This window comes from Plectrocnemia conspersa, unplaced genomic scaffold (assembly GCF_051122295.1).
Source record: "Plectrocnemia conspersa isolate PC_06_02 unplaced genomic scaffold, ASM5112229v1 ptg000011l, whole genome shotgun sequence".
Taxonomy (NCBI): domain Eukaryota; kingdom Metazoa; phylum Arthropoda; class Insecta; order Trichoptera; family Polycentropodidae; genus Plectrocnemia; species Plectrocnemia conspersa.
In genome coordinates, this window is record NW_028277175.1 from 13,059,607 (window position 1) to 13,083,723 (window position 24,117).

Here is a 24,117-nt window from a genome sequence, read left to right on the forward strand (position 1 = left end):
ATTATGGATTAGTAAATAAAACATTTCTCATGTAAAATAATTATATTAACAACATTATCAAATTATATACATTTGGTTTTCTTAAGGTAGTTCATTTTAAGTAAAACAGACATTCATAAATCAACTCATTCTTCCACAGTACAAACAACAGTTATAATATACAGTATACATGCTCGTATATAATAATATAAATAAATAAATTTAACTTAGGATTAACGAAAAACTATTACGTAATGTTCAAGTCACAATCAATCAATTTTCTAGGTGCATTTCTTCTGTATATTTATTTTTATATTACAATTTATATTTATAAACATTCAATGTATTCATGATTGTCTATTCTTATATTTCTACATTGAAGATGACTGATTTTTATTATTTATAGTTGTTCTCCGTTTAGTTATGTTCGTTTTATTAATTTCATATAGACACCTTAGAAAACTAAATAATTTGCAGTCACGTTTTATTATAAACTAAGATTCTTTCTTTTGATTCAACTGTGGGAAGAATGCCTCTATCGGAAGAATAGGATCGTCTGTTGCTATGGTAAAATAGTTTGGAACTCTTCTAGTGTTTGGCGACACCGATTTAAAAAGACCTGGTGTGTTATATTCTTTACCGGAAGCTAGCGTCAAATCTGAAACTCTTTGGGATATTTCTGACGACGATGTATCAGCCCTATCTTCAGTTTTAGAACTCTTCCTATCATCTTTGGCTATTTTCATTATCGCAGTCTCTGACGTATGCTTTTCAGTGCTGCTCTCCACTTTTTCTTCGATCACTGTTACAATTTCTGTCGACGTGCTAACAGTTTCGGTCATATTACTCACACTCACTTCTGTAACAGTAGCATTTTTATTATGAACTCTTTTTCTTAAAACTGGCCTTTTAACACTTGTATATATATTAGTTGGTTTTTGTGGTATCTTTTCAGATAATTCCAATAATGGCTCTATTGTCGTTGTCGTTGATCTTATACGATTTGGATCTCTTCTTAAACTTCCTCTAACTTTAGATATAGGTTTTGTGACAATCTCGTTTTCTTGTTCGTTTTGCAATACTTTAATGGTAGATATATTTTCTTCCTTATTTGAATCATCAGCAGTTTCATCATCACTAGATTTGTGTCTAGGATCTTTCGGAGTGAACTTCTTTCTTGGTGATTCTGTTGTAGTACTAATATCACCTATGGGTTTACTTTCAATCGGTTGATCTTTAAAGCTTGGGAATCGCGATCTATTAGGAAATCGTAATTTATTATTCACCGGTGCTTCACTGCTTTGACTAGGTTTGTCTGTCGACGTTGATAACTGATTCAATCTATTCCTATAATCTTTAACGCTGAATCTTGGTCTATTCGTATCATACTTTCCGGGTTTCATTTTTAATCTTTTATTTGCTGGAGTAGTTGTTGTTATTTCATCTTCTCCTGACGGTTCTACAGTTTCATGTGATTCATTTTCTTCTTTACTATATTGATCTTGTTTTACACTGCCTCTATTACCTAGCTTCTGTTCTGTCAACAACTGAGCATTATTCTCTGGTAGATTATCTAGGAAATATGCTTGGGAAGTATGTTCGACTATAACATCGGATAATTCGCTCAATTCTTTACTACTATCAAGAAGTTCGTTTTTGAGTTTCTGCGCAGAATATTTATGATCATATGTACTTACTGCAATGTCACTAGTCGGAGTATCTTTTTCGTCTTGCTTATGCGTATAATCAGGTTTATCGTTTAAGTTTTCATATGGGCGCATTTTTATTGGTGGTAGTCGGTTTGAATGACTATCTTTAGCAATCTTCATTATGGATGATTGTTTATCATTGTTTTCATAAAATCTGTTACTTCTGGAGGTAGTTGTTTCTGATAGATCATCTAAATCGAACGACGGAGTCGTAGTCAATCTAATTCTGCTGTGAAGCTTAGGTTTTGAAGTGATTGGAGATGTAGGAACGATTGTTGGTTGTGCACTACTAGTTAATTCTGGCTGACTCGTCGGTTTTGTTGTTAATCTAGATCTATAAGGCATTCTAACTCTAGGTCTTAATGTTTTGGTTACATCTTCTACATCAGTTGGCATAGTTGTTGTTCTATATCTATGCGAGCGGATCGGATGATCTGTATACGTCGACGTCTCTTGAATCACTTCTTCAGTCGTCGTCGATTGAACTCTCAAAGGCCTTCTTCGCCTATTCTTATTCCTTTTCCTTAATTTTTCTTCCCAACTCTCGATAGACGGAGGCGGAGGTGTCGATGTAGTCGTAACTGGTCGTTTGAAATACTTATTAGGAGGTAGAGTAGGTAAATCGTTTATTTGCAAATCATTATCGTTCTCAACCTCTTCTTCTTTGACAAATTCATATCTAGTAGTATATTCCTTCAAATCTTCCGTAACCGTGCTAATCGTTGATGTCTCATAATTATATCTATTACGGCTCGGTTTACGTCTATTGAAATTACGGTGAGTCGTTATAACTTCTTCGTAAGACGGAGTCGTGGATGATATAGGAGCTTCTTCTTGAGCAAATGCTGTAACGTTAATCGGTGCTGCTAAATCATATACTTCATCTCCAGTCGGTAGAATCTTTTGCGGTTCAGTCAATGATGATAATGAGTTTTCTAATTCGGCAAAGAAATCTTTATGATCGTCGTTTTGTATTGTGGAATAGACGGACGGTATTGTAGTGTATGCTATTATTTTTTCAGCTCCTTTAGGCGGTGGCGGTGGAGATAACGAAATGGGAATGATTCTATTTTCATGATTGTTTGGTATCACATTCACGTTTATAGTTGGTGGTGGTTTTTGACCAGTGCTGTAATGATTATAAGATTGTGCAGAACTAATCCATGTATGAAGAGTCGGTTGAGTGTTGGTCTCTCCCGAAGATCCCCAAGTCTCGGTTACTTCATATCCTTTGTACGGTAGCTTAGTATTTATCTCGTGATTCTTAACATGTTTGATTCCGAATAAATCTTGTCCTCTCGTTGCAGGGAAATATTTATGATCGTCGAATATGTTGAATTTGACTGGAGGTTTATTGTGGTGGTTTTGATTATACTTTCCAGAGTAAGGAGGAGGCATTTGAACTATGATACCTTCTGGTACTTTGGTACTTTGATATTCAAATGGATTGCTCGTTGACACTGGACCTGTAGTTTCAAAGAATGAAGATACTTCTGGACGTTTTGTAGGCTGATTAGTATTATACACTACTTTGGATGATTGCTTTTCTTTTGTAATTATAGATTTTAATATTTCAGGAGCGTTTAAGTTTTTGTTTAGTGGATCTGGTGGACTTGGAATAAAATTTTCTCTGATCTTATACTTAGACTCTTTTAATTTGTTTTCTGGGAATGATGAGGTGTGCGGTGGTGGAACTAGATTTCTTGTATAATCGTCATGTACGTTTCTGATGTTATTGTTTTTAACTGGACCGTTGATTTTATGCTCTTGAGGCAGATGGGGTTTGATTGTATTTGTTGGCGAAACTGGTGAGAACGCTTCTGTGGTTGTTAGCGGCGTTGTGGTTTGGACTGTATGGTTAGGCCGAACGTGCGTAGGCTCTCTTGCTTTTACAGATGCATGTCCAAATGAACTGAAGCTACCTACATTATTAAAAAAGTACTTATTAGTTAATTTTTCACAAAATTAGCACTACATGAAATTAAAAAAATAAAACTGAAATTAAACATATAAATCATGTGTTATTTTTGTTGCTATAAATTTGTAGTCTAAAATATAAGTATACAATACCTAAAATGCTTGAAGGTATAGGTCCAAATGGTTCCTCTTTGATGCTAAACTGTTGAAAATGAGGATTGAACGGCGGCTTATAAGTAACGGCAGCTATATTTTGATTGTTTTGATGCTTCGTCTTAGTTTGAGTATGCAACGAATCATGAGGATTGACCGGTTTTTGATAGTTGTTATGATGTGGTTTGGAATAGTTCTCCACTGGCTTTTTATAACTGTCAATTGGCCTTTGATATTGCTCTATCGGTTTTTTAATGCTGTTTTGATAAGTCTGTTGGTATGGTTGATGGTAGTTGTTTGTCGATAGTTGCTGAAACATATGGGTTTGCAATTGATTCGGTTTCAAGCGTTTTCCATGCATCATCTGAACTTGATGCTTATTATACGATGGACGGTGAGTCATCATCGGCTGCTGATGTTTGATGAAAATAGTGTTTTCATATTGATAACCAGGATTTATTTTAAACGACCCGCCTGGGCCAGTCGGTATGGAGAATGGATTTATGTATGTATTCACAGGCGCATTTAAACTGAAGCTTCCTTGCGGATAGAGGGAAGACTTGTAAGCTTGCGCCAACGTTGTCAGTTTGTTCACATCTCTTGTTACTAACGGCCTGGTTGACGTACTGCTGAAACCGTTTCCTAATATTTCATTTCCATATGATCCCAAGTTAACGATGTGCGGTGATATGACTTTAGTCTCTATCAGAGCTGGTCCAGTTAGAATCTTTTGACCTAGAGTTTGTCCTCCGAGTATGTTGGAAAAGTGTGCAGTGATTGTGTCTGACGTAACAATGGGCCTCCATCCTCCTTTTGCCAACGGTGATGAGCCCTAGAAGATTAAAGTCAATTTATAGAGCATGAAATTGGATATTATTTTATTATATTTACTCGCTCTAATAAATTATTAAATGATGTAACGTAATTTAACTTACACCAGATAGATATCTCACGGGGTAGTCATTTCCGAATTGGTCTGCGTTAGTGTTTAGTACAAAGAGCAGTGCAAGTACTGCATGGCCTGCAATAATTGTTATAATATATATTCTAATACATCTATAAATACATCAGGGCTATGATTATTTGAATAATATACTCACTTAACCTAATAGAAAATTGCTTTGGTAACATTTTCAGATATCAATTAAATCATGTAAACAGTAATAGAAGACCTGAAACGATAGTAAAAAATATATCATAAATAAAAAGCTATTAGGATATTACTTTAAAATTGTAATATAATATATGGATGTGTAACCGAACGAATATGCACAAAGTGTTTTGCGAAAATTCGATCCACAATTTTTCGTTGGTAAATGAATCTAATATAATATATAGCATTAAAATTCTGAATAACGACGCTTTACAAGATTTAGTGGAGATGATTCCAGGTCTTATTAATAACAGTTTTATTAAATTTTCAGTAAAAAATTTCACTTATTTATATGGTATTTTATAAATCAAACCTGTCGTTTTAAGTGACTCAAACATTTTTTAAAGTTGAAAAAATTTTTAATAGCTTTCAAAACTTTTTATAGCGACAGCACTCATACTTTTATTTTAGAAAATCTGTTTTTTATAACTTTATGATATTTTTATTTAATCTGTTTTTTTGCTAGTTTATATTTTCTGATACTGTTAAAGAATAATAAGTACTAAAAAAATTCTTAATCACATCATCGATAAGAGATTTCGTTATAATCCGACACGCCATGCGATTCGGCTCGTCTCATCAGATTTCTTCTTTCATCGATGGCGCGTTAATTCACTCCACACTATCGTGACACGTTTTAAAACTATTTCACGAATTCTTTATTACTTTCTCGTCATATCTCATTGCTCTCACGATCTAATAGCAACATAAAAATATACCCGCACACATAATATTTCATCCGAAGAACGCACGTTTGAAATCGATTCAGAAGAAAGTAAAGCACAAAAACTGTCTTAGTGTCTCCTAAGAAATCCCTTTTTACCACGCAGTGAAATCGTCAGATTATTCGTTTCGCCAAATCCGATGCGGCCGTTGAACCGAATGCGATTTTTCATAATCGATTTTGATCGATGCTTTCACTAGCACACTTTGTAGTATGAAAATCGCAAAAAGTTTCTTCATCCCGAAACCGCGTCACGTTTGACGATATGAAATGCAACCTCATACGTGCTGCTTTCTTTTCCATAAGTCTAATTCTTTTCGAATCGAAAGCAGACGACCAAAACACACCTGGAATAATTATCCTGACAGACGTTTCACCAGGATCCTATATCAAACGGCGCGTGATTTTTATGGCTGCATGGAGAGAAAGAAAATAAAACTGAATGACCATCATACGTGACTACATAATGGTGAAATAATACAGATCTTCCGCTATGAGGCGACATTAATTTGCGTGTCATGTCGCTGGTAAATTAGCATGAAATGAGGTTTGTAATGCGATGCTACTTTTACTGTTTGTGGGTATATTAAATACACATAGTAAAATAATATTAATAAAAAAACACGTAAGAAATACTGTAACCACAGTGTTTTCATTACCGATACACAGTACAATGAACTATTATCATTATCATAAAAAACTGGTATTGTTATGAATGAAGAATATGGTATCTAACCCAAATATAATGAGCTCTTTTATACAAGACTTAACGTCATATAAGTTACGAATCTTAGATCAAGTTTAAGCATTAATAACCTTAATATTCATTCACGAGATTAGGAGTAGGAATCAATATCAAGATTTAAAAAAATGTTTGCTCATCGATAAAATCATAGCAAAAAAATATTTTTAATAAATATTTGTATGTAAAAAAGTATTATAACAATATATATAAAACAGCAATTGTAAAATTATATTATAATATTAAAATATGAACACATATTTTACTTTTGATCAATGCATTTATGGATGAATCAGATATCGATTATTATAGTGAATATTTCTGCCGTTAAAAATATTTGTTCGCTTTCCGTTGACGTTGGCTTAATTTTAAGCAGATTTTATAAAAAACTTTTAATTACCGTTCTCCGGTTGGTTGCAAAATCTTAAACTCATTTCATCGTCTAGATTTTACCTGAAAAATATTGTAGTACCTTACTAGTTGTTAGTTAATTTTTCTTCGATTCGTCATATTTTTAAACCGTCATCAGTATTCTCCTTATTAATTATTTCAGTTTATGATTCTGAACTATCTAAACTTGGAAAAAATCGTTCTAATAAATCTTGAAATATATTTTTTGGAATATTTTTCATTGGCAACATAGTCTAGCTTTTGTGAAAAAATGTATTAAATATTGCTTATTTTTTTATTGAAGCGCAGCGAATATTTCCAGTGATAAAATTATGTTAAAATCAGGAGACTTAATTTTTTTTTGAAGTACCGGGAATACACGGGTTATCCTGATATAGAATCGAACTTGGTCTTATATTTCTGTTGTAAGCTGTCAGACGTAAGCCCAATGCATTACAACGGGTTGAATCTGTACAAACTGGATAATCAGACATAATGAATACATACAAGTAAGCATTAACCACTATTAAAATCAACACATTAAAGACATTAATTTTGACAATATTGTGTGAAAATTGTTACTCAATTAGCTGGTTCATTTTATTTATTATGGTTAATGTTTATACTTTTGATATTTTTGCAAAATAATTTTAAATCACGTTTATTCGACTTATATTTTCGCTAGGCAAGGGGGAACTGTAAAATGTAATAACGTTGAAAGGTAGTCGATTGTCAATGGACCACCTTCACAGCTACTCTAGGTCTTTCTGTAAAGAGAGTAAATATGAATTTGTGCGAATATTCTTAAACACTTAGGTCATCAGCATATAATACATATTTCGAGTTCTTAATTGTCGCATGTATGTCGTTAATGAAGAGAAAAAAGATCAGAGGATCCAGATTGGATCATTGTGGTACTCCAGATGAGCGAAATACTCATCAGTACGACGATTGTTATAGCTCACTCATGTAATTCGAAAAAAGCTAACAATATCGTTCGAAAAACTATCACTGTCACTGCCTTCAAACGGCATAAGAGGTTAGTGACCGTGGAACGACACGGACGAAACCTGTGTTGTTGGTCTACTAGCGCTTGCCGACAGTGATTGTGGATATATCTTTGAAAATTTATATCAATCAATTTAGCAGGTGTCAAAGGAACGGCGACCGGGTGACACCCATATAAATTAATAATAAAAAAATTATCTTGATTTGCTATTCTTAAAAGATGCTTATTAATATTCATAAAATAAATTTTATTTATATTTATTTTTAAAACGGTAATAACTGTCTGATTTTGGTAAAAGGTGTCGAATATTTTATAAATAAACATATACATATGTATGTATAATATATGATAATAGGAAAGTTTTATTACATTAGAATTATAAATATATCAGTGACTTATTTAATTTAATGATAAAAATAAATAATAAAAAATTAGGCATTCTTAAAAACGTCAGTGGGTCAAATCGCGCGTGCTATTAAATTCACATAATAACTAAACACAGCAATGTTATCGCTTTTTACGCACAAAAAGAATACAAGTATGCGTATAAGTATACACAATACGTCTAAAAAATTAACTATAAAAAATGCATAAAACAATTTAAAATTGAATAAAACTGGGTCGCCATTTGTGGAATTTCATGGTCAATTTAACCGAAATAAAAGAAAGCAGTTCACACCGTTTTGAAGCGACAATGACAATTTTTTGACATTTTTTGCATGGTAAATGTAGAACTATGGTAAAATCTCGAGGGTTCTTAACCTTCATAACTCAATATCATATAATGAGAAAATCTGGTTTATTGAATAAAATATGTATTAATTAATACAAATAAATGTATTTGATACTAAATGAATGCGCATATGAAATTCAGAAAGATTAGATTTATCATAAAAAATGCATAATTAATTCTGTATTAGAATTTTTGCTACAACGGATGAACGAACGCTAGCAATTAAACAGTTAACTGATGAAAGGTGTTTTAAATTTATTATATTATAAAAAGTAATGTTAGTGCTTAATTGACCATTATTTTGAATAAAATAGAAACAATACGTTATTTATTAAACATAAAAGCATCAAGCCAGTATATTATTTTTAATTGTCAAGAAAAATCGATACTTTCACTGATTTTAATTGCGTTTTTATCGCTTAATAAATAAAATTATCTTCCTAGTAATATTTTATATGGTCTAAATTATTATAAATTAGGAAGAGATATCGCTGAAAATTTATTATACATGCTAACATATGTATATGTACATACATATTAATTTCCTTATTATACCTCACATGCTTTATGACATGCAATCATATTTAATACCCAATAATGTATAGTACATGGTATTAAATATTGTAATATGCATTGTAATTTTTATATAATATTATATGTAATAATTGAATTTGCTATTAAATATAAAATATTTTTTAATGTAAATAATAATATTTTCTATTAATTAAATGGTACTAAATATTAATGTTCTTTAGTAAAATTAGTACGCATTATATATGTATTTACTAAACCATTATTATAACATTACGATGAAGCTAATTTTATTTGTCGGTTCAAAAGACAGTACTTTTATATCTCAAAAAATGTATATCTACAAAAAAAATTGATTCTATAACAATGTACGATCCCAAGTTTACCGTTGGAAATTTTTTTAAACCGTTGCACTAAGGCAAAATAAAACCAGTCATTTATTTATATTGTTGTCACAAATTTAGATGAAATTCTTTCTTAGAGTTTTTATGATTATTACACAAATACAGCAATATTAAATTAATTTTATCTTTCTCTGATTAGTTGTCATTGACACTGCTTTTTAATAAATCATCACATAATATAATATTAAATTATTATTTCGGTAAGTTTTAACTATAATATAATGAGTCTAAACTTTGAAAATCTCAATATTGAACAAGATTCAAAATATTATTTTACTAGATTTTCAGACAGAGATGAAAAATGACGAGATATAACAGACAAAACCTGTATAAAAAATTATACACATTTTTTTAATCGATCTCAATAAAAAACAATCTTATATACTGTTATTTATTATTTATTTATTTATTAAAATTATGACCATCGTGACTTGACAGGTTAACCTATATTACAATTTTAAAATACACACAAATTCATATACGCACATACACACATATAAGTAAAAATTCGAAAACAAGATAAAATAACAGACACAAAACACCTCAACATTGTTCTACACGAAATGAACCAAAACCCTATATGTGCACAAAAAATGACAATATCTCTATGCACAGTATTGAGCAGTCGATCGGCCTTTACCAGAGAAGAGTTGGCAAGTGCTCCAGTTCTAGACTTTACAGGCAAGAACAGTGGACGCGACCGAGAACTATAACCATCTTCCGGAGCCCAGATTTGAAGCTGCTCGAGCACCGAAGGATTGTTTACGATGCTTTTAATTATATAAACACTTCAGAGAGTAGACAAAGAAGCGTATCCCAGCGCTCCCAAAATAAAAGCACTGGGAAACAAGAACATTATGATCATTATTATAAGCTTTGTTTCAATGCAAAACTATATATTTAGTCTATTATGAGTAACAATATAAGCCCAAAATATTTATTAGATCTGGTGTTTAAAATATAGATCAGTAACCTCTGATGATGAAATACAAGTGCCGATTAAAGTGGTCAAAAGCTCATTTATCAACATGAAAATCATCTTGCAATGTATGGGAATTTAAAAAACCTTTACAGTAGCTTAATGTTAATGATTTTATATTTTTATTAAATTTATATGCTGCTATAAAATGTATTTCGCGAAATATCTATGATCTTTTCAAACCCAAGCCTAACCAAATAAAATTACAAAAAACTGTAGCTAGTTATAGAACTTTCATAGCCAAAATAATCACTGGTAATACACATTTACTGTAATATATATTTTAGTCATTAAATTTTTGTTAGGACGTGATCAGTGACTTTTTTGTTGGAAATTTTATTATTATATAAAACGCTATTGTGATTTACCACAAATATTAAATTATCTGATTTATATGTAAGGTTATGCACTATTTCATATACTTAAACAACAACAAAAACCCAACGAAATAATGACCTCTTTGATACACTAAGCTTTAAAGCAATTATAAAAAAAACTATAACGAAAAAGTTTCATATAAAAACAAAAAACAGTAAGTAAAAAAATATTCTACTTTTATAGCGTATTTTGTCAAAGTAAAACCTAAAAACTAATGATACCTTAAATGAGTTTATAATTCTGCAAATTTGCGTTTTTAATATTAGTATTAGATAAAGTAAATTTAAATTAGAACCGTTACTTATTTTATATATATCATATATATATTTTACTCTCTTCCTTTATGATTTTATCTTTCACAAGAATAGAGTAAATCTTATCATTAAACGATAGTTTGATTATCGTTGAAATTGCATCATGCACATAAACTTAAAACAATTCCTACCAAGAGCTTTACTGATATTATTCTGCGATTGAAATAATGATCTGAATCGTCGGTAATGATCTCGAGTAGTAATGCTGCACTTGTTTGCCTAACGGAATAGTGGATATCAACGCTTTCACCTCACCTCCAATTAACGTGCAATTTTCTTCGGTCATCCATAATAATGAAAGGCGAACAGCCTCAATAATGACCGTTCTTAAAAAGCTCACCAGCTAACAGCTTTATTTCGGTTTTGACACTACCAACACCGGCAGACCTTAACCCTATCATTATAAATTGATTGGGTACACTTTTAAGTGCTGGAGATTATACGCTTTGTTGCTTATTAATATGTTGTTAGTATTTTTGTTTTTGTACTGCAAATAGTGATTAAAATGCCCATTGATTGAATAAGTGAAGTTCATAATATTACATTGCAACCAAAATTTGAGGGGTTACTACAAAATATACATATGTATGATATTACGATTCATAACATAACAATTAGATATCCTTTGATTACATTATTATCGGAACATTTAAAACTAAATAATACATTTTTTGATAGAGCCTTTTGATGTAAGGAAAAAATCGTAAAGAAAACATTCAAAGCTACCTTATGCTAGGATTTAGTTTTTAGCAGATATAAGTTGTAGAACGTTGTGTCTGAAATGTATTTCTTTCAGTGGTCAGTTTATTCGGTGCAAAAGGAAAAACTGCTGCTGAAATTAAACATCAACTTGTATCTGTTTATGTCAATAGCGTTAATAAGTTATCACTACATCATTTTTTTTCCCACTTAAACGTTATAAATCATAACGCCCAATTGTGACAAAATACTATAAGTTCATGATAAAAAACCAACGTCAAATGTTTTAGGTGGTAAAAATAGAGCAGGGACTACTATGACTTTAAATCATTAACAGATTCACCAATTGCATTGAGGTTCATAGTGATTAGGCTGAAATATTAATAAATGTGTGTTTTAAATACAGACGTAAAATTAAAAGTTTTAGACATATTTTATTGCCTTTGTAACTTTTTTTTCGTGTAAGGATATTATATAAAAGTTAAATGATTTTTTGAAAACTGATATCTCATAAATGGTATTAGTATATTTCTAAATACCATATAAAAATATCACTATAAAAATTGTATTAAATTAAGATCATAAAAATACTGCAAAGGGTATAGTAACCATTGAAATATATATTGAATATCAATAAAAACCAGCATGATAGACCAGTGGTATAAGTTGGCAACTAATACATGAAAGGCCATGGTTCGAATCTTGTATGTAACCTAGTATTTTTTTAAATTTATATCGTAGATATAATATAATATCGTATCAGAGATCGTAATTAGTTATTATTATATATTTATAATTCCGATCGATCATCACAAATTAGGTTTTCCAAGTTTTTTTCCTAATCTCACCGAGGAATATCGTGATGAATATTTAAAATCAAATCGAGCTAGATTGTTCATAGTGGCATATATATTTACTGTAATTTATAATAATAATTTATATACAATAGATTTCACTGATTTACAGTGTTGGATTTCAGTCTGGTGTCTTTTTGTTGATTATGTTTATCCCATTGAGTTAGTTTTGAGCACGGACATCGGACAGACCAATCTGTGTTTTTTCTCACCACACACGATCGGATTTGTCCGTCAGACATCCGCGACGGACAGATCCGTCGGACAAATTCGCGCGTGTATGGCCAGCTAAAGGAAGATTTAGAACAAATACATAAATATTTGTATGTGTGTACTGATAATTATAGAGTTTGTTTCTGACGGAATTTATTACGAAAAAACTGTAAAATTAGGTCTTAATTCAACACATGTAAAACAAAGTATAATAAGTTTTCATCGTCGATTTTTACTATTTTTTAAATGTGAACCTCTTAGGACAAAGTAATAAGTAAATTTAATATATTTATTTTATCATTAGTTTAATATAATACATATACCAAAAATTAAATTAATGTGATTTAACTATCAGTAAATTTTGGATATTTAGTTATTAAATCCACGGTTAATTCTAATGTTTAAATTAATTTATATACTATTTTTATCATGAAATGCTAAACACATGTAGTTTTTAATAAATTAATTTTAATGATATTTTTATATTAATATATGTGTGAACTAAAAACTGCAGTATAGATCTACATAAATACTTTTTATAACAAATGTACATAAATAGAGAGAATAAGATTGAAAATCTATATTTATGTAGACTTGGAATTTTAAGTTGAGATCAAATTTACAATGTCTATCTGATAATACGAATAAATGGGTGATATTATATTTTAATATTTCCCAAGGTCATTCGATTGACCCAGCTCTCATATATTGTTATGCAGTTGGTAATTATTTAGATAATTGATATGATCTTTATTTATCAAATTAATTTATAAATCATAATAAACGTTTATAATTGCCATAAATTAACTGTTTTTCACACGAGTCATTGTTTTCGTATCGCACAATGCACACACCGCTTACATACGTGTCATAATTTGATATAATAACAAAGAAGAAGAAAAACACTTTCGTTTTTAAAACAATAATATAACACTTTATGCAACGACGTCGCATAAGTAGCGTTAAATGTAAAACGGTAGCTCATATTCGGACATAAAGCAATTTAATTATCGCTGGCTGTGGCGTTATGATAATAAAAGAAAACAATGATGTATGTATGTACATAATTTGCATAATAATGTAAAAAACAACAACAATAACGTATGGATATGCGTATTTAAATATATTAATAATTTTCTTTTATTATTTGTTTGAAAAATCACTTTCGCTAATCAATTCTTAGAAAGCGACACGTAACTAATAAATATTGTGAATTGTCAGTAATTGATTGTCTGTGTCATGAATATACATCGATACATTATTAACACCTTAGCACTATTGTTTTTCAATCAGCAGAATCGTTATTATAAAAAAAACGTACTGAATTATTATATTTATGTAGGATCTTATAACACCATTCAATATAAAAATTCTGATTAAATAGATCATTTTTTTACAATATAATTACCAACAAATATATTTTATATCATAGCTCTGTTAGTATTATACATATTATTTTGTTAAATATAAAAAAATAACTATATTTTCTATAGCAATCTAAAAAATATTGATATTTTTTAGCCTATACCTGACATAAGAAAATATCTGGAAAAGATAGAAATTTACAATTAGAAAATATTAGGTTTCATATCGTGCAATAAAATGTGCAAAAGAAATAGATGTCATGTTTTAAAACAAAAATATTTTGTTTAAGCAAAAGGTACATGTGACGTTAAGACATGTTCCATAAAATTTAAACAATAATATAGAAATAAACTACATTACTGACCTTTATATATGTATTAATATTAGGTAATGAACGTATTTTTTTAAATTTAAACTATAACAATCAGTCTAGAGTTAGCCGTTGGTATTTTTTATTATATGTATGTATGTGTTGGTGCACACCTGGACTCAAAAAAATTGGGCAGCAAATTTTACGGTGGCACACTTTTTACTATGTGAACAATTTATACAAAATTGCATGTTATATTTAAAAAAAAAACTGCTATCTATAGCAATTAAAAGCACGTGATATCCGCAAATTGCAAAGATGGCTTAAAAAATACGATATAAAGTATAGTCTTGGCTGTGGAAGATCAATTAAGATAGACGATGATGTCCAAGCTCCATAAAAGGCAGCAAATCCTACTCAAACTATTCATCAGCCGGCCGAGAAACTGAATCAGTCTAATTCAATAGTAGATTGGGAAGGCTTGGAAATAATGTGTAGAAAAAACGAAGAAAACAAGAGCGTCTGGATCTTGAAGCTGGTCGGCTTTCCTCGATCATCTGATAACCTTAGATGAGAAATAAGTGTTGTACGACAACAATAGTCGTAGAAGGCAGTAGTTATTCAAAATTCAGGTAGCAAAAACTACTTCGAAACCCGGGCTCACTGAGAAAATTTTTTTTTTGTGTGTATTGTAGGATTTTAAAGGGATTTGCATTACGAAACTCTTAAGCATGGCTAAACAATAACAACAAGTTTATGTTCTAATGAGCTAGATAGTTTGCACGAGGAAGTAATAAAAGGGCTGCACTTGTTAATATAAGTTAACAATGCGCGTTCACATAAACTCTCGATAAAATCAATATACTTAGCTAGAAAATTAAATTTCATCCACCTTATTCTCTAGACCTTGCTCCTTCTGAATGTCTTGAGACACTTCCTAAAGATAGATAGAAAAAAAAGCAAGAGTCAGGAGATGTGAAAAGGGGGCTATAACAATATTTTGAATCAAAGTAAACATTAATATTTTATGCTAATTAAAAAAATTGCTCGAGAGGTAGGAGAAGGTTATGCATATCTTAAACCTTTAAACGCCAGCGACTTTTAGTGAGTCACCTGTTATTTATCTTTTTTTAAATACATGTAAAATTCTTGGTTTACTGCATAATGAAGCTAATACAATAATCTTTAATAATTAATAAAAAATATATTTTAAATAATTCGTAAACTTATTTTAAAAAAATAATCATCAAATGATGCACCAGTTGCTGGCGTTTAAGTGGTTGAAGTAAAACTATATCTTAAATAATTAAAATAAGTGAATTTTTTACTTCATTGTAAAAACAACATTCATTTTAGGATTTTCTAATAAATTTTAATAATATTTTTATTTATATCAATTAATAATGTGTTAATGTTGATGTACTATATCTAGTTTCGGACAACTCTTTATTAGACGTAGTACATACAAAATTTGTATGTATGTCTGATAATGAAACTCATGTACTGGATGTTATTTTGTGGCAACTAATATAATTGTATTATGACACTTCTGAATTTTAAATAACGTAAAACTTAAGTATATATAATATAAAACAAATGATATTAATTATGAATTTAATTAATAATAAATGTACATGAATATTAATTATTTATTTGAGTTTGTTTAATAAAACTAATGAAATGAATTATTTTAATATGATACGTCACATTTACTTACTTTTGAGTAAACTGCAAGAAACAGGTGTTATTGCTCTTGAAGTATGTGTAAATGGAATGTATTTTAAAAATTTTATTCGATTTTACTATATGTATGTATATGTCTAAAAACGAAACTATAAACAAAATAATACCATAGAAACAAATAAACAAAAAAAAATAAGAGCAATATTATAAATAAAAGCTGTTTGATATTACATGTGGCATTTAAAGTACAACTTAAATATAAATTGTAAGAAAATGTTTAATTTTAAAATATTTTAATAGATGGATATGTATTTAAGTATTTATATAGTAGATATAAATATTTTATAATTAATTCTGAATATATAAATAAATAATTTTTTATGTGGTATAATACGATTACAGTAATTAAATGTCTCATTTCATATTTATAGTTCAAGAAAACATGCATTTTCTTATATATGAATATGACAAATATAAGTATTATTTAAGCAAATTTATGGGAACCACAATCACAAAAGTCTCAGGAATAACAATAGTAAAAGAAAAGTGGAAAAGCGCAAAATAATTATTATTAGAAAATAGAAAGGAGCTTTTGTACGATGTTACTATTAGAATATAACCATAGCACACTAAATGTTATAAAAGAAAATGGTACTTCCAATAAATTAATATAGTGACAAATATAGGCATGAGATTTATACATAAAAAAACACATACAGCAATAATATAAAATTATATCAAATTAAATAAATTACAATATTTCAACTGAATTAATTCACAGCATCCTCTATCTAGTAAGTATGTCGTCAAGTTTGTCTATATAATTATTTTGCGCCATTTCTAAAATTATTTTATGTAAGACAAAAAACTATGTCTTCCGGCACCATTGTCAATACATATTAAGACTGGTTTTCGTGACGCAATATAATATAACGTGATGGGATGAGCTGATATTGATCTCAATACATATGTATAAATAAAAAAAATAACCGTATCCAAGATAAGAGAAGCCAGGGGCATTATTTAATGAAGGCATTAACAATTTTATATTGCCTATATTTAGATAAAAATGATGATGAAGTAATTTATTTTAAGTAATTCAGTATATGTGATTTACGTTTTATTTATATTAGATTAAAACGTAGATTTGCATAATAAGATAAATATTATAATCGGTTGCATACTAAGTGATAACTTGCCTATATGTTTTATAGTTTTAATTTTAATTTGCAGTTTTAAGCTCGAACCAAACAAAAAGACCACAATAAACATATTATTCATTTTTAGAAATATTATCGTTGTTAGAGTCGATAAATTTATATATTTCTAGCTTACAATTTTATATTGTAAACGAACCATTTTACTGCTTACGCTCTGTTACAGACAGACATTAAGCTTTTAATTTATTATTGTATCTTTAAAAACAAAGTCCATGATATAAATCTAAGTCGAAGAGTTTAATTTCCGTAGTAATCTTGTTTAAACGTTGTATATGCATACATAACCGTGATATATGGGTATAGTATAAGCAATATGTTTTAATATGGAGTTCTAGCTGTCATGTCGTTTCGCTTCCATTGGTAACCAGTCATCAGACGAAGAAGTCCAACCGGAGGAAGAAATTCTTACGACCAACATCCGCCTGTTAAACTCCGTTATTTCTATTTTATCATCTCTTTGACATGACTACATAAACGCAAACGAACCACAAAAATGTTTTACACGCGAAAGTGTTCCAATGCCGATAATCGATCACTTTTATTAAAACTTAAAGCTATAATTCGCTGACCGAATCCAAATTGTAGTGAAATTTCTCCGAAACCCAATATCTATCTATATGAAATATCCACACATATGAGAGTTTTATAGCAGATTTTGTTCCAAATTTTAATAGCATTCACCTATCGATTTAATTGATCTATCAATTTCTACACACAATTAATATTTCACTTTTGCATTCGATTAGTATTGACCTAGAATACGTACATATGTGTGTTGTCATCGTGTATTGTCAACGGTAACTGTCAAAAGTTCATGACAGTGAAAGTTATTGTGATTGTAAAAATAATGATTAAATTTGACCCTAATGGTTAAACTTTGAAGTCATCTGAAGATTATGTGGGTTATTTTAATTCTATTTGTTAAGCTTTGACTGAATATTGACCGGTGAAATTTCTTATCTAACGATTGACCAAGATACGTGTGAGATTTAATGACATGACACGATAGGGAAAACTTTTAATACGTTTTCTTTTTTAACGACTCCATATGCAATAACAGTACTTAATTTGTTTTTGAGGAATAAATGTCAAATGTTCTGATTTGCTCTTACTATTCATATAAATTAATATATAATGTCTTTAATTCAATATTCGACGTTTCACAGTTATTATATTTTTATATTTTTCATTATTTTTGATGGATACATTATATGTATAATATTTTTTTAAATCATGTAAGAGTTTTCTAAAATGATTTTATTCAATTATAGTTTTGGATATGTCTTCATATGATACTTATCTATGCAAATTTTAAGAAAACAACTTAAACTTCATGTAATATTCATCATTTCTAGATATTTAGACAATAAAATACAGTGCTATGCTGTATGATGGTAAATAATAAAATATATATGTTATTTTCACGTTTAATATAGATTCGGGTTTTGATGTCTAAGGGATGTGACTTTGCAACCAAAATTGATGCAAGTAAAGCTGCTAATAATTTATTTTTATTATGTACAATTTACCGCAGCGTATAAATTGTGTGCTTGTAGAGTAGCTGGGATTATAGTCGCGATGTCTTCTGAACGATCCGCTGATGTCTTTCGTGTAGATGCGGATCTCTCTCGGTTTGCTTCGAATGCCGTCTGCCGTATTCAATAGTCTTTGATTGTCTCATCTCGAATCATTTGATCGCCTCTGACCTTTGAATCTCGAACGTCTGATCACCTAGCGATGTGACAGAGTCACATCTTTTATATTCATGATTTGCGTCGTCACTGTCGAAACACAGATGCGGGTGTTGGTGGGCCAATTGCATCGCTTCAATATCCAACTAAATAAATATATTCACGCTTTCCAATGAAATTGCAAGGTAGACCGTTAATACAATGGTTAGATGACAATAGCGGTTTTTACGCGTGATAGACGCATTGTAACGCACAAAAATCTACTTTTCTGCTGCTTGGGATGAATGTGCTAGCTCAGGTGGTCCTGTGAAATCTTCTAAATATTACGCAATTAATTAGCGTTGGGTCTTCTCTTATATATTGTTAGGCCTTTAGTCAAAGAATTGGTTTTATCCTTTTCATAAGTTTGAAAAAGTTGTTTGTATGGCCTTAGAGTTAATGATGCAGTTTGTTGGACCTCCCCCAACTACACAGTATATATAGTATTTTCGATTCTAAAGATAATTCTATAACTACAACTGACTCATTCTGTATTGTATATTAAAAATAAAAAATGTTAATAAATTAATGTATATAAAACATCGATTTTATTTAATGTTATTTTATTTAACTATAATATATAAACCAATTATTAAATAATTAATATTAAATTAAGTTTTTATTTTATTCAAAATAAAACACAACAAATATTTACTAGTCACTGTGCATATATACTAATAGACTCATTTATGCCAAACATATATTAACTATATAATTTAACATATTTTTGTTGTCAATTATGTTTTTGCTTCTCATAGAAAATTGCAGTTACGAAGTCTTTTACTTTTTGGTTTTAGATATTCTAGCCGTGTTCAATTAAAAGTTGGTCTAGTGAATATTATAACTCACTTTCTATGAAATATCAGCTAGTATTTTGCTCTGTGGTATTCACGAAACTAACCATGTTGATAATCCAAAATAGAAAACATCTAATGGTTTTTAGAAAATAGTAAACTAATATTCATACGCGTCCTGAACCCTCGCTTCTGATTAATTGTTTTTGTTGTTCTGAATTTTATATAACTTTTAAGAATACGTCTTCATTAGAATTCTAAGTTGAAAATAATAGTCTTTGAAATTCTCATTTGCTCTATAAACAATGAACATATACAATAGAAGTAGCATATATAAAATATAACTCTGTAAATAATTATTATTGAGAAACATTTATATAGTCAAAAATAATGGAAAAAAAACAATTTTTTATCTGAAAGTGTTATTTTCTAAATAAAAAATATAAATCTCACTTTTTTCAGGTAGTAAGTACTTAACTCGTAATAATAGTATTCACACTTAAATTCTGTCGTTTCCGTTTGCACAATATATGTCGATAAATATTTGCAATTAAATTGAAATTATTTGCTTGTAAATCGTTATTTAAGTTAGCAATTAATATTTTATTGACTTGATCTTACATAATACATAAATGTTAGATTTTTTCCAAAAGAGTCCAAAAAATTCTATTAAATCCTGTCAAGTATCATACAGTCGTTTTTTTTTTGCCTGATGGAATCAAGATGAATCTATTGAGCCAATTCAAATTAACTATTAGATTAAAACTGCAATTCAACTCATATCGTCAGACATAAACTAATATATTTACTCTAAAAATTTCGTTCTAATCCAACTATTTAGTAATTCGCATTTAAAAACAAATACTTTTACTAGATACATTTAATTATATATGCAACATTCTAAAGTTTAATTTTGAGTCAAATTAAAGTTTTGTATTTTAAAACAAATTTTAATATATCTATATATTTTTATTTAGATCAACTTGAAGTATTCTTATTTTAAAGACATTTTAAAGGCAAAGTTCATACGTACATAAGTTATATATAATATATTCGATATAGTATATAAGATTTACAAATTATCAGTTAGATTAGCATATCATATTTATGATATACGAAACTTTCGGATAATTTGTAAATCTTAATAATGTATATCATATTAATGAAATTTTAATAATGTGTGTCATATTATTGACTTAAACGTTTTTTAATAATATGTATCATATTAATGATTTATAATACTACCTTATAATAGAATTAACTTAATTTTAAATAACTCTACTTTTTTAATTACGGTAGCATTTTTGTAATGGAATAATCATATTTTACTTTTATCGACTTTCGCTGTCTTAAACCGTTAATTTCTAAATTATTTTAATTTGTGTTAAGTAAGCTTACACTTAATTTAAATAATAATTTATATTACATAAACCACAAATTATAATATGCAAATTTGTAATAATATAATAACACTTTTTATTACAAAAATATTATAATATTCTGTACGTGAATTGAATAATACTATGCAAATACTGTATGATGTAAAAAAATATTTTCACTAGATATGTTTATGTTTTTACTAACTTCGACAATATGACACATGTGTGTCATATATCATTTATACGCTTGACTTGATTAATCTCTAGTAAAAAAATACAATTTACCGGATTAGTGATCATTCATGGCGCGCGCCATTTATTATAATCAATATATGTATAATTTACATATTATAAACGATATCTAAAAATAATTTATGAACGAAAACCATACGAAATCGTTTCGATTTCATGACACAGTTAATGGATCCAATTAACAGAGAAGAGCCTATACTTTCAGTTCACTGATCATGGAATCGTAACGATGATTTTCTTCGCTGATTTTAGATACAATCATCTTGCAGATCTCTCTTGTTCAATGGACGATACATTCCGTTTAACATCGTTGATTTAACACAAATACATATATTCTTGAACACATACACATGAATAATATAATAAATAATGAAATAAAATCTTACCATATGAATAAAAATATATTTTAATAATGTTTATTTTTCAATATCAATAATGATCACTTGTTCAAGTGATTAACAAAACACAACAACACACAAAATCCTCATCACTCGATTGATTTATATTTTATTTATGTTTATTAATTTAACTGTCCGGTTAAATGAGTTTGACTACGTTTCGTCCGGTTTAACCGATTGTTCGTATCGCGTTCACGTCATTCTTGCGCGATGGAGAGTTTTTCACTGACCGTCTTCATGATCACTGATCCAAAGTAGACTTGGAGGTGAAAGAAGAGGGGTGTGTGTATGTGCGATACCTACGATGAAAATAGAGGGGTATAGCTGAAATTGCTAAGTAAAAGTCAATGTGAAATGTCAATTAACGCATTGACAGCGATCGTGTTAAAATTACTTAATATACGTTGTAGTAATTGGGCTGTAAAATATATTTGATTTTTTTCATAATGAATGCTATAATATAACATTAAATCATGTGCTGTAAAGATATTTTAATTAAATGTATTTTATAATTGATGTTATGTATGAATAAAGTTAAAATGTGGTTTAATGATAATAACACATATAATTAAATATTATAAAATTAATTTTAACTTTTTCAGTTTTTAGTGTTTTTGTTATGGACCAAGAAAAATATTTATAATCGCATTAAATTAAATAAGAGCCGACCTCAACTTTATTTTTTGTTTTCGAATATTGTTTATTTCACTCTTTTATTGATTTTTTTTAACTTAAAGTATGTAATCAAAAAAATATTTTTAACAAAATGATTTTTTTATTACATAAGCTTGTATTTTTCTTTTATTTATGTAAGTGAACTATCTGCATACAATATAAGCTAGATTTTTTTTACTGTGTCCATAGAAGTTATGAAGTTATATTGTAACCAGTTATTTGAAATATCGGTCGTAAAATTAAATTGTTAAAAAATGTTTTTAGAGTATTAATCAGAAAACCCTGTCCCTTTTCTTAGTACCTGCACTGAATGCAGCTGTGAACTTAGCATATTAAAATCATTACTTATTTTAAAAATTGCTTAGTTTTTAAAAATATTAATTTTAACATAATATATTATACGAGAATTCCCGAGAGAACTTCATGTTTCTCGAGAAATGAGAAATCATTATTTTGTTTTTTTAGCCATATATTTTGACCGTATTATCTATTGCTCAAAAATCCATTTTCATCCCAATTTACGCAATTTTTCTACCCCTTCACATTAATTGCACTTTATATTTTTTCTGTAGCATATATATTTAATTATATATGTATCAGCAATTATTAAAAAAACTAAGAAGAAAACTACACATCTATATAAATTATTAAAATATACTTTTTTTTACCGCGTATACTTAAAATACCAAAATACCTTTAAAGTCATGGGTAATCATTTGTCTTAAACGTTCTATCAATAAACTAGTTATTAAATAATACATTTTATAAATAAATATGTTGGTGATAAGTATTATATATTTTTTAAACAATATTCCTCAAAAATACATTGAAACTTAATATAGTTTATCGGAACTATATAGGTACCACAAGAATAAATTAATTAAGATTGAAAAATGTATGTTTTTATTAGAATATTTTTATTTGCCATCTGTTTTATATTTTTTAACAATAAAGTTATAGTTTATAACAACAAACAATAATTTAATATAATATTTTTTTAATTATTTAACTTTAATTAAGACCAGCGTGATTTAACAGGTTATCTTAATGCATCACACTAAAAAAAAATAAAACATATTATTATTACAATACACAAAAAATATTTTCCAGAAAAAAATTTTCTCAGGACCTGAGTTGCTGGTCTATATTTCTTTACGCACAACTCTTTTTTTATTTTGTGGATTTTCAAAGATCTTGAGAATCATATCAAAAATAAATTATAGGTGAGCAGCGAGACTTCGCAACGCTTTAAAACGAAGCCGGGAGCCAAATCTGGTCCAGAAGAACGTCTTCAACTTTTCAAAGCTGTATTTAAGATTTTAGCGCACAGTTTCCTTGATGGTCAATTTTGAAAACAAAGTATAAAAAGAAGTACTGAGCAGAAGGCAAAAGGATTTCTAGAAAACAAAACGGAAATATTGCGCAAAACT

General features: G+C 28.8%; 1 protein-coding gene across 1 annotated transcript; it reads right to left on the reverse strand.

The window, feature by feature from the left end:
- Positions 1-23: 23 nt before the first annotated feature.
- LOC148229564 (uncharacterized) lies at positions 24-22,274 on the reverse strand. Its single transcript, XM_088196787.1, has 5 exons — positions 22,001-22,274; positions 4,859-4,930; positions 4,694-4,779; positions 3,759-4,590; positions 24-3,610 (listed from the first exon to the last, which is right to left on the reverse strand). The coding sequence occupies exons 2-5, from the start codon at positions 4,887-4,889 to the stop codon at positions 474-476; spliced, it is 4,086 nt and encodes a 1,361-aa protein (XP_088052913.1). The 5' UTR covers positions 4,890-4,930; positions 22,001-22,274; the 3' UTR covers positions 24-473.
- Positions 22,275-24,117: the final 1,843 nt, after the last annotated feature.

What these genes read in the sequence shown, in the direction of transcription:
- LOC148229564 (XM_088196787.1), bottom strand. Translation starts at nt 4,889, where the DNA reads ATGTTACCAAAGCAATTTTCTATTAGGTTAA. An exon ending in CCGTGAGATATCTATCTGGT is followed by an intron (nt 4,591 to 4,693) that starts GTAAGTTAAATT and finishes TTAATCTTCTAG; the next exon opens with GGCTCATCACCGTTGGCAAA. An exon ending in TATACCTTCAAGCATTTTAG is followed by an intron (nt 3,611 to 3,758) that starts GTATTGTATACT and finishes TTAATAATGTAG; the next exon opens with GTAGCTTCAGTTCATTTGGA.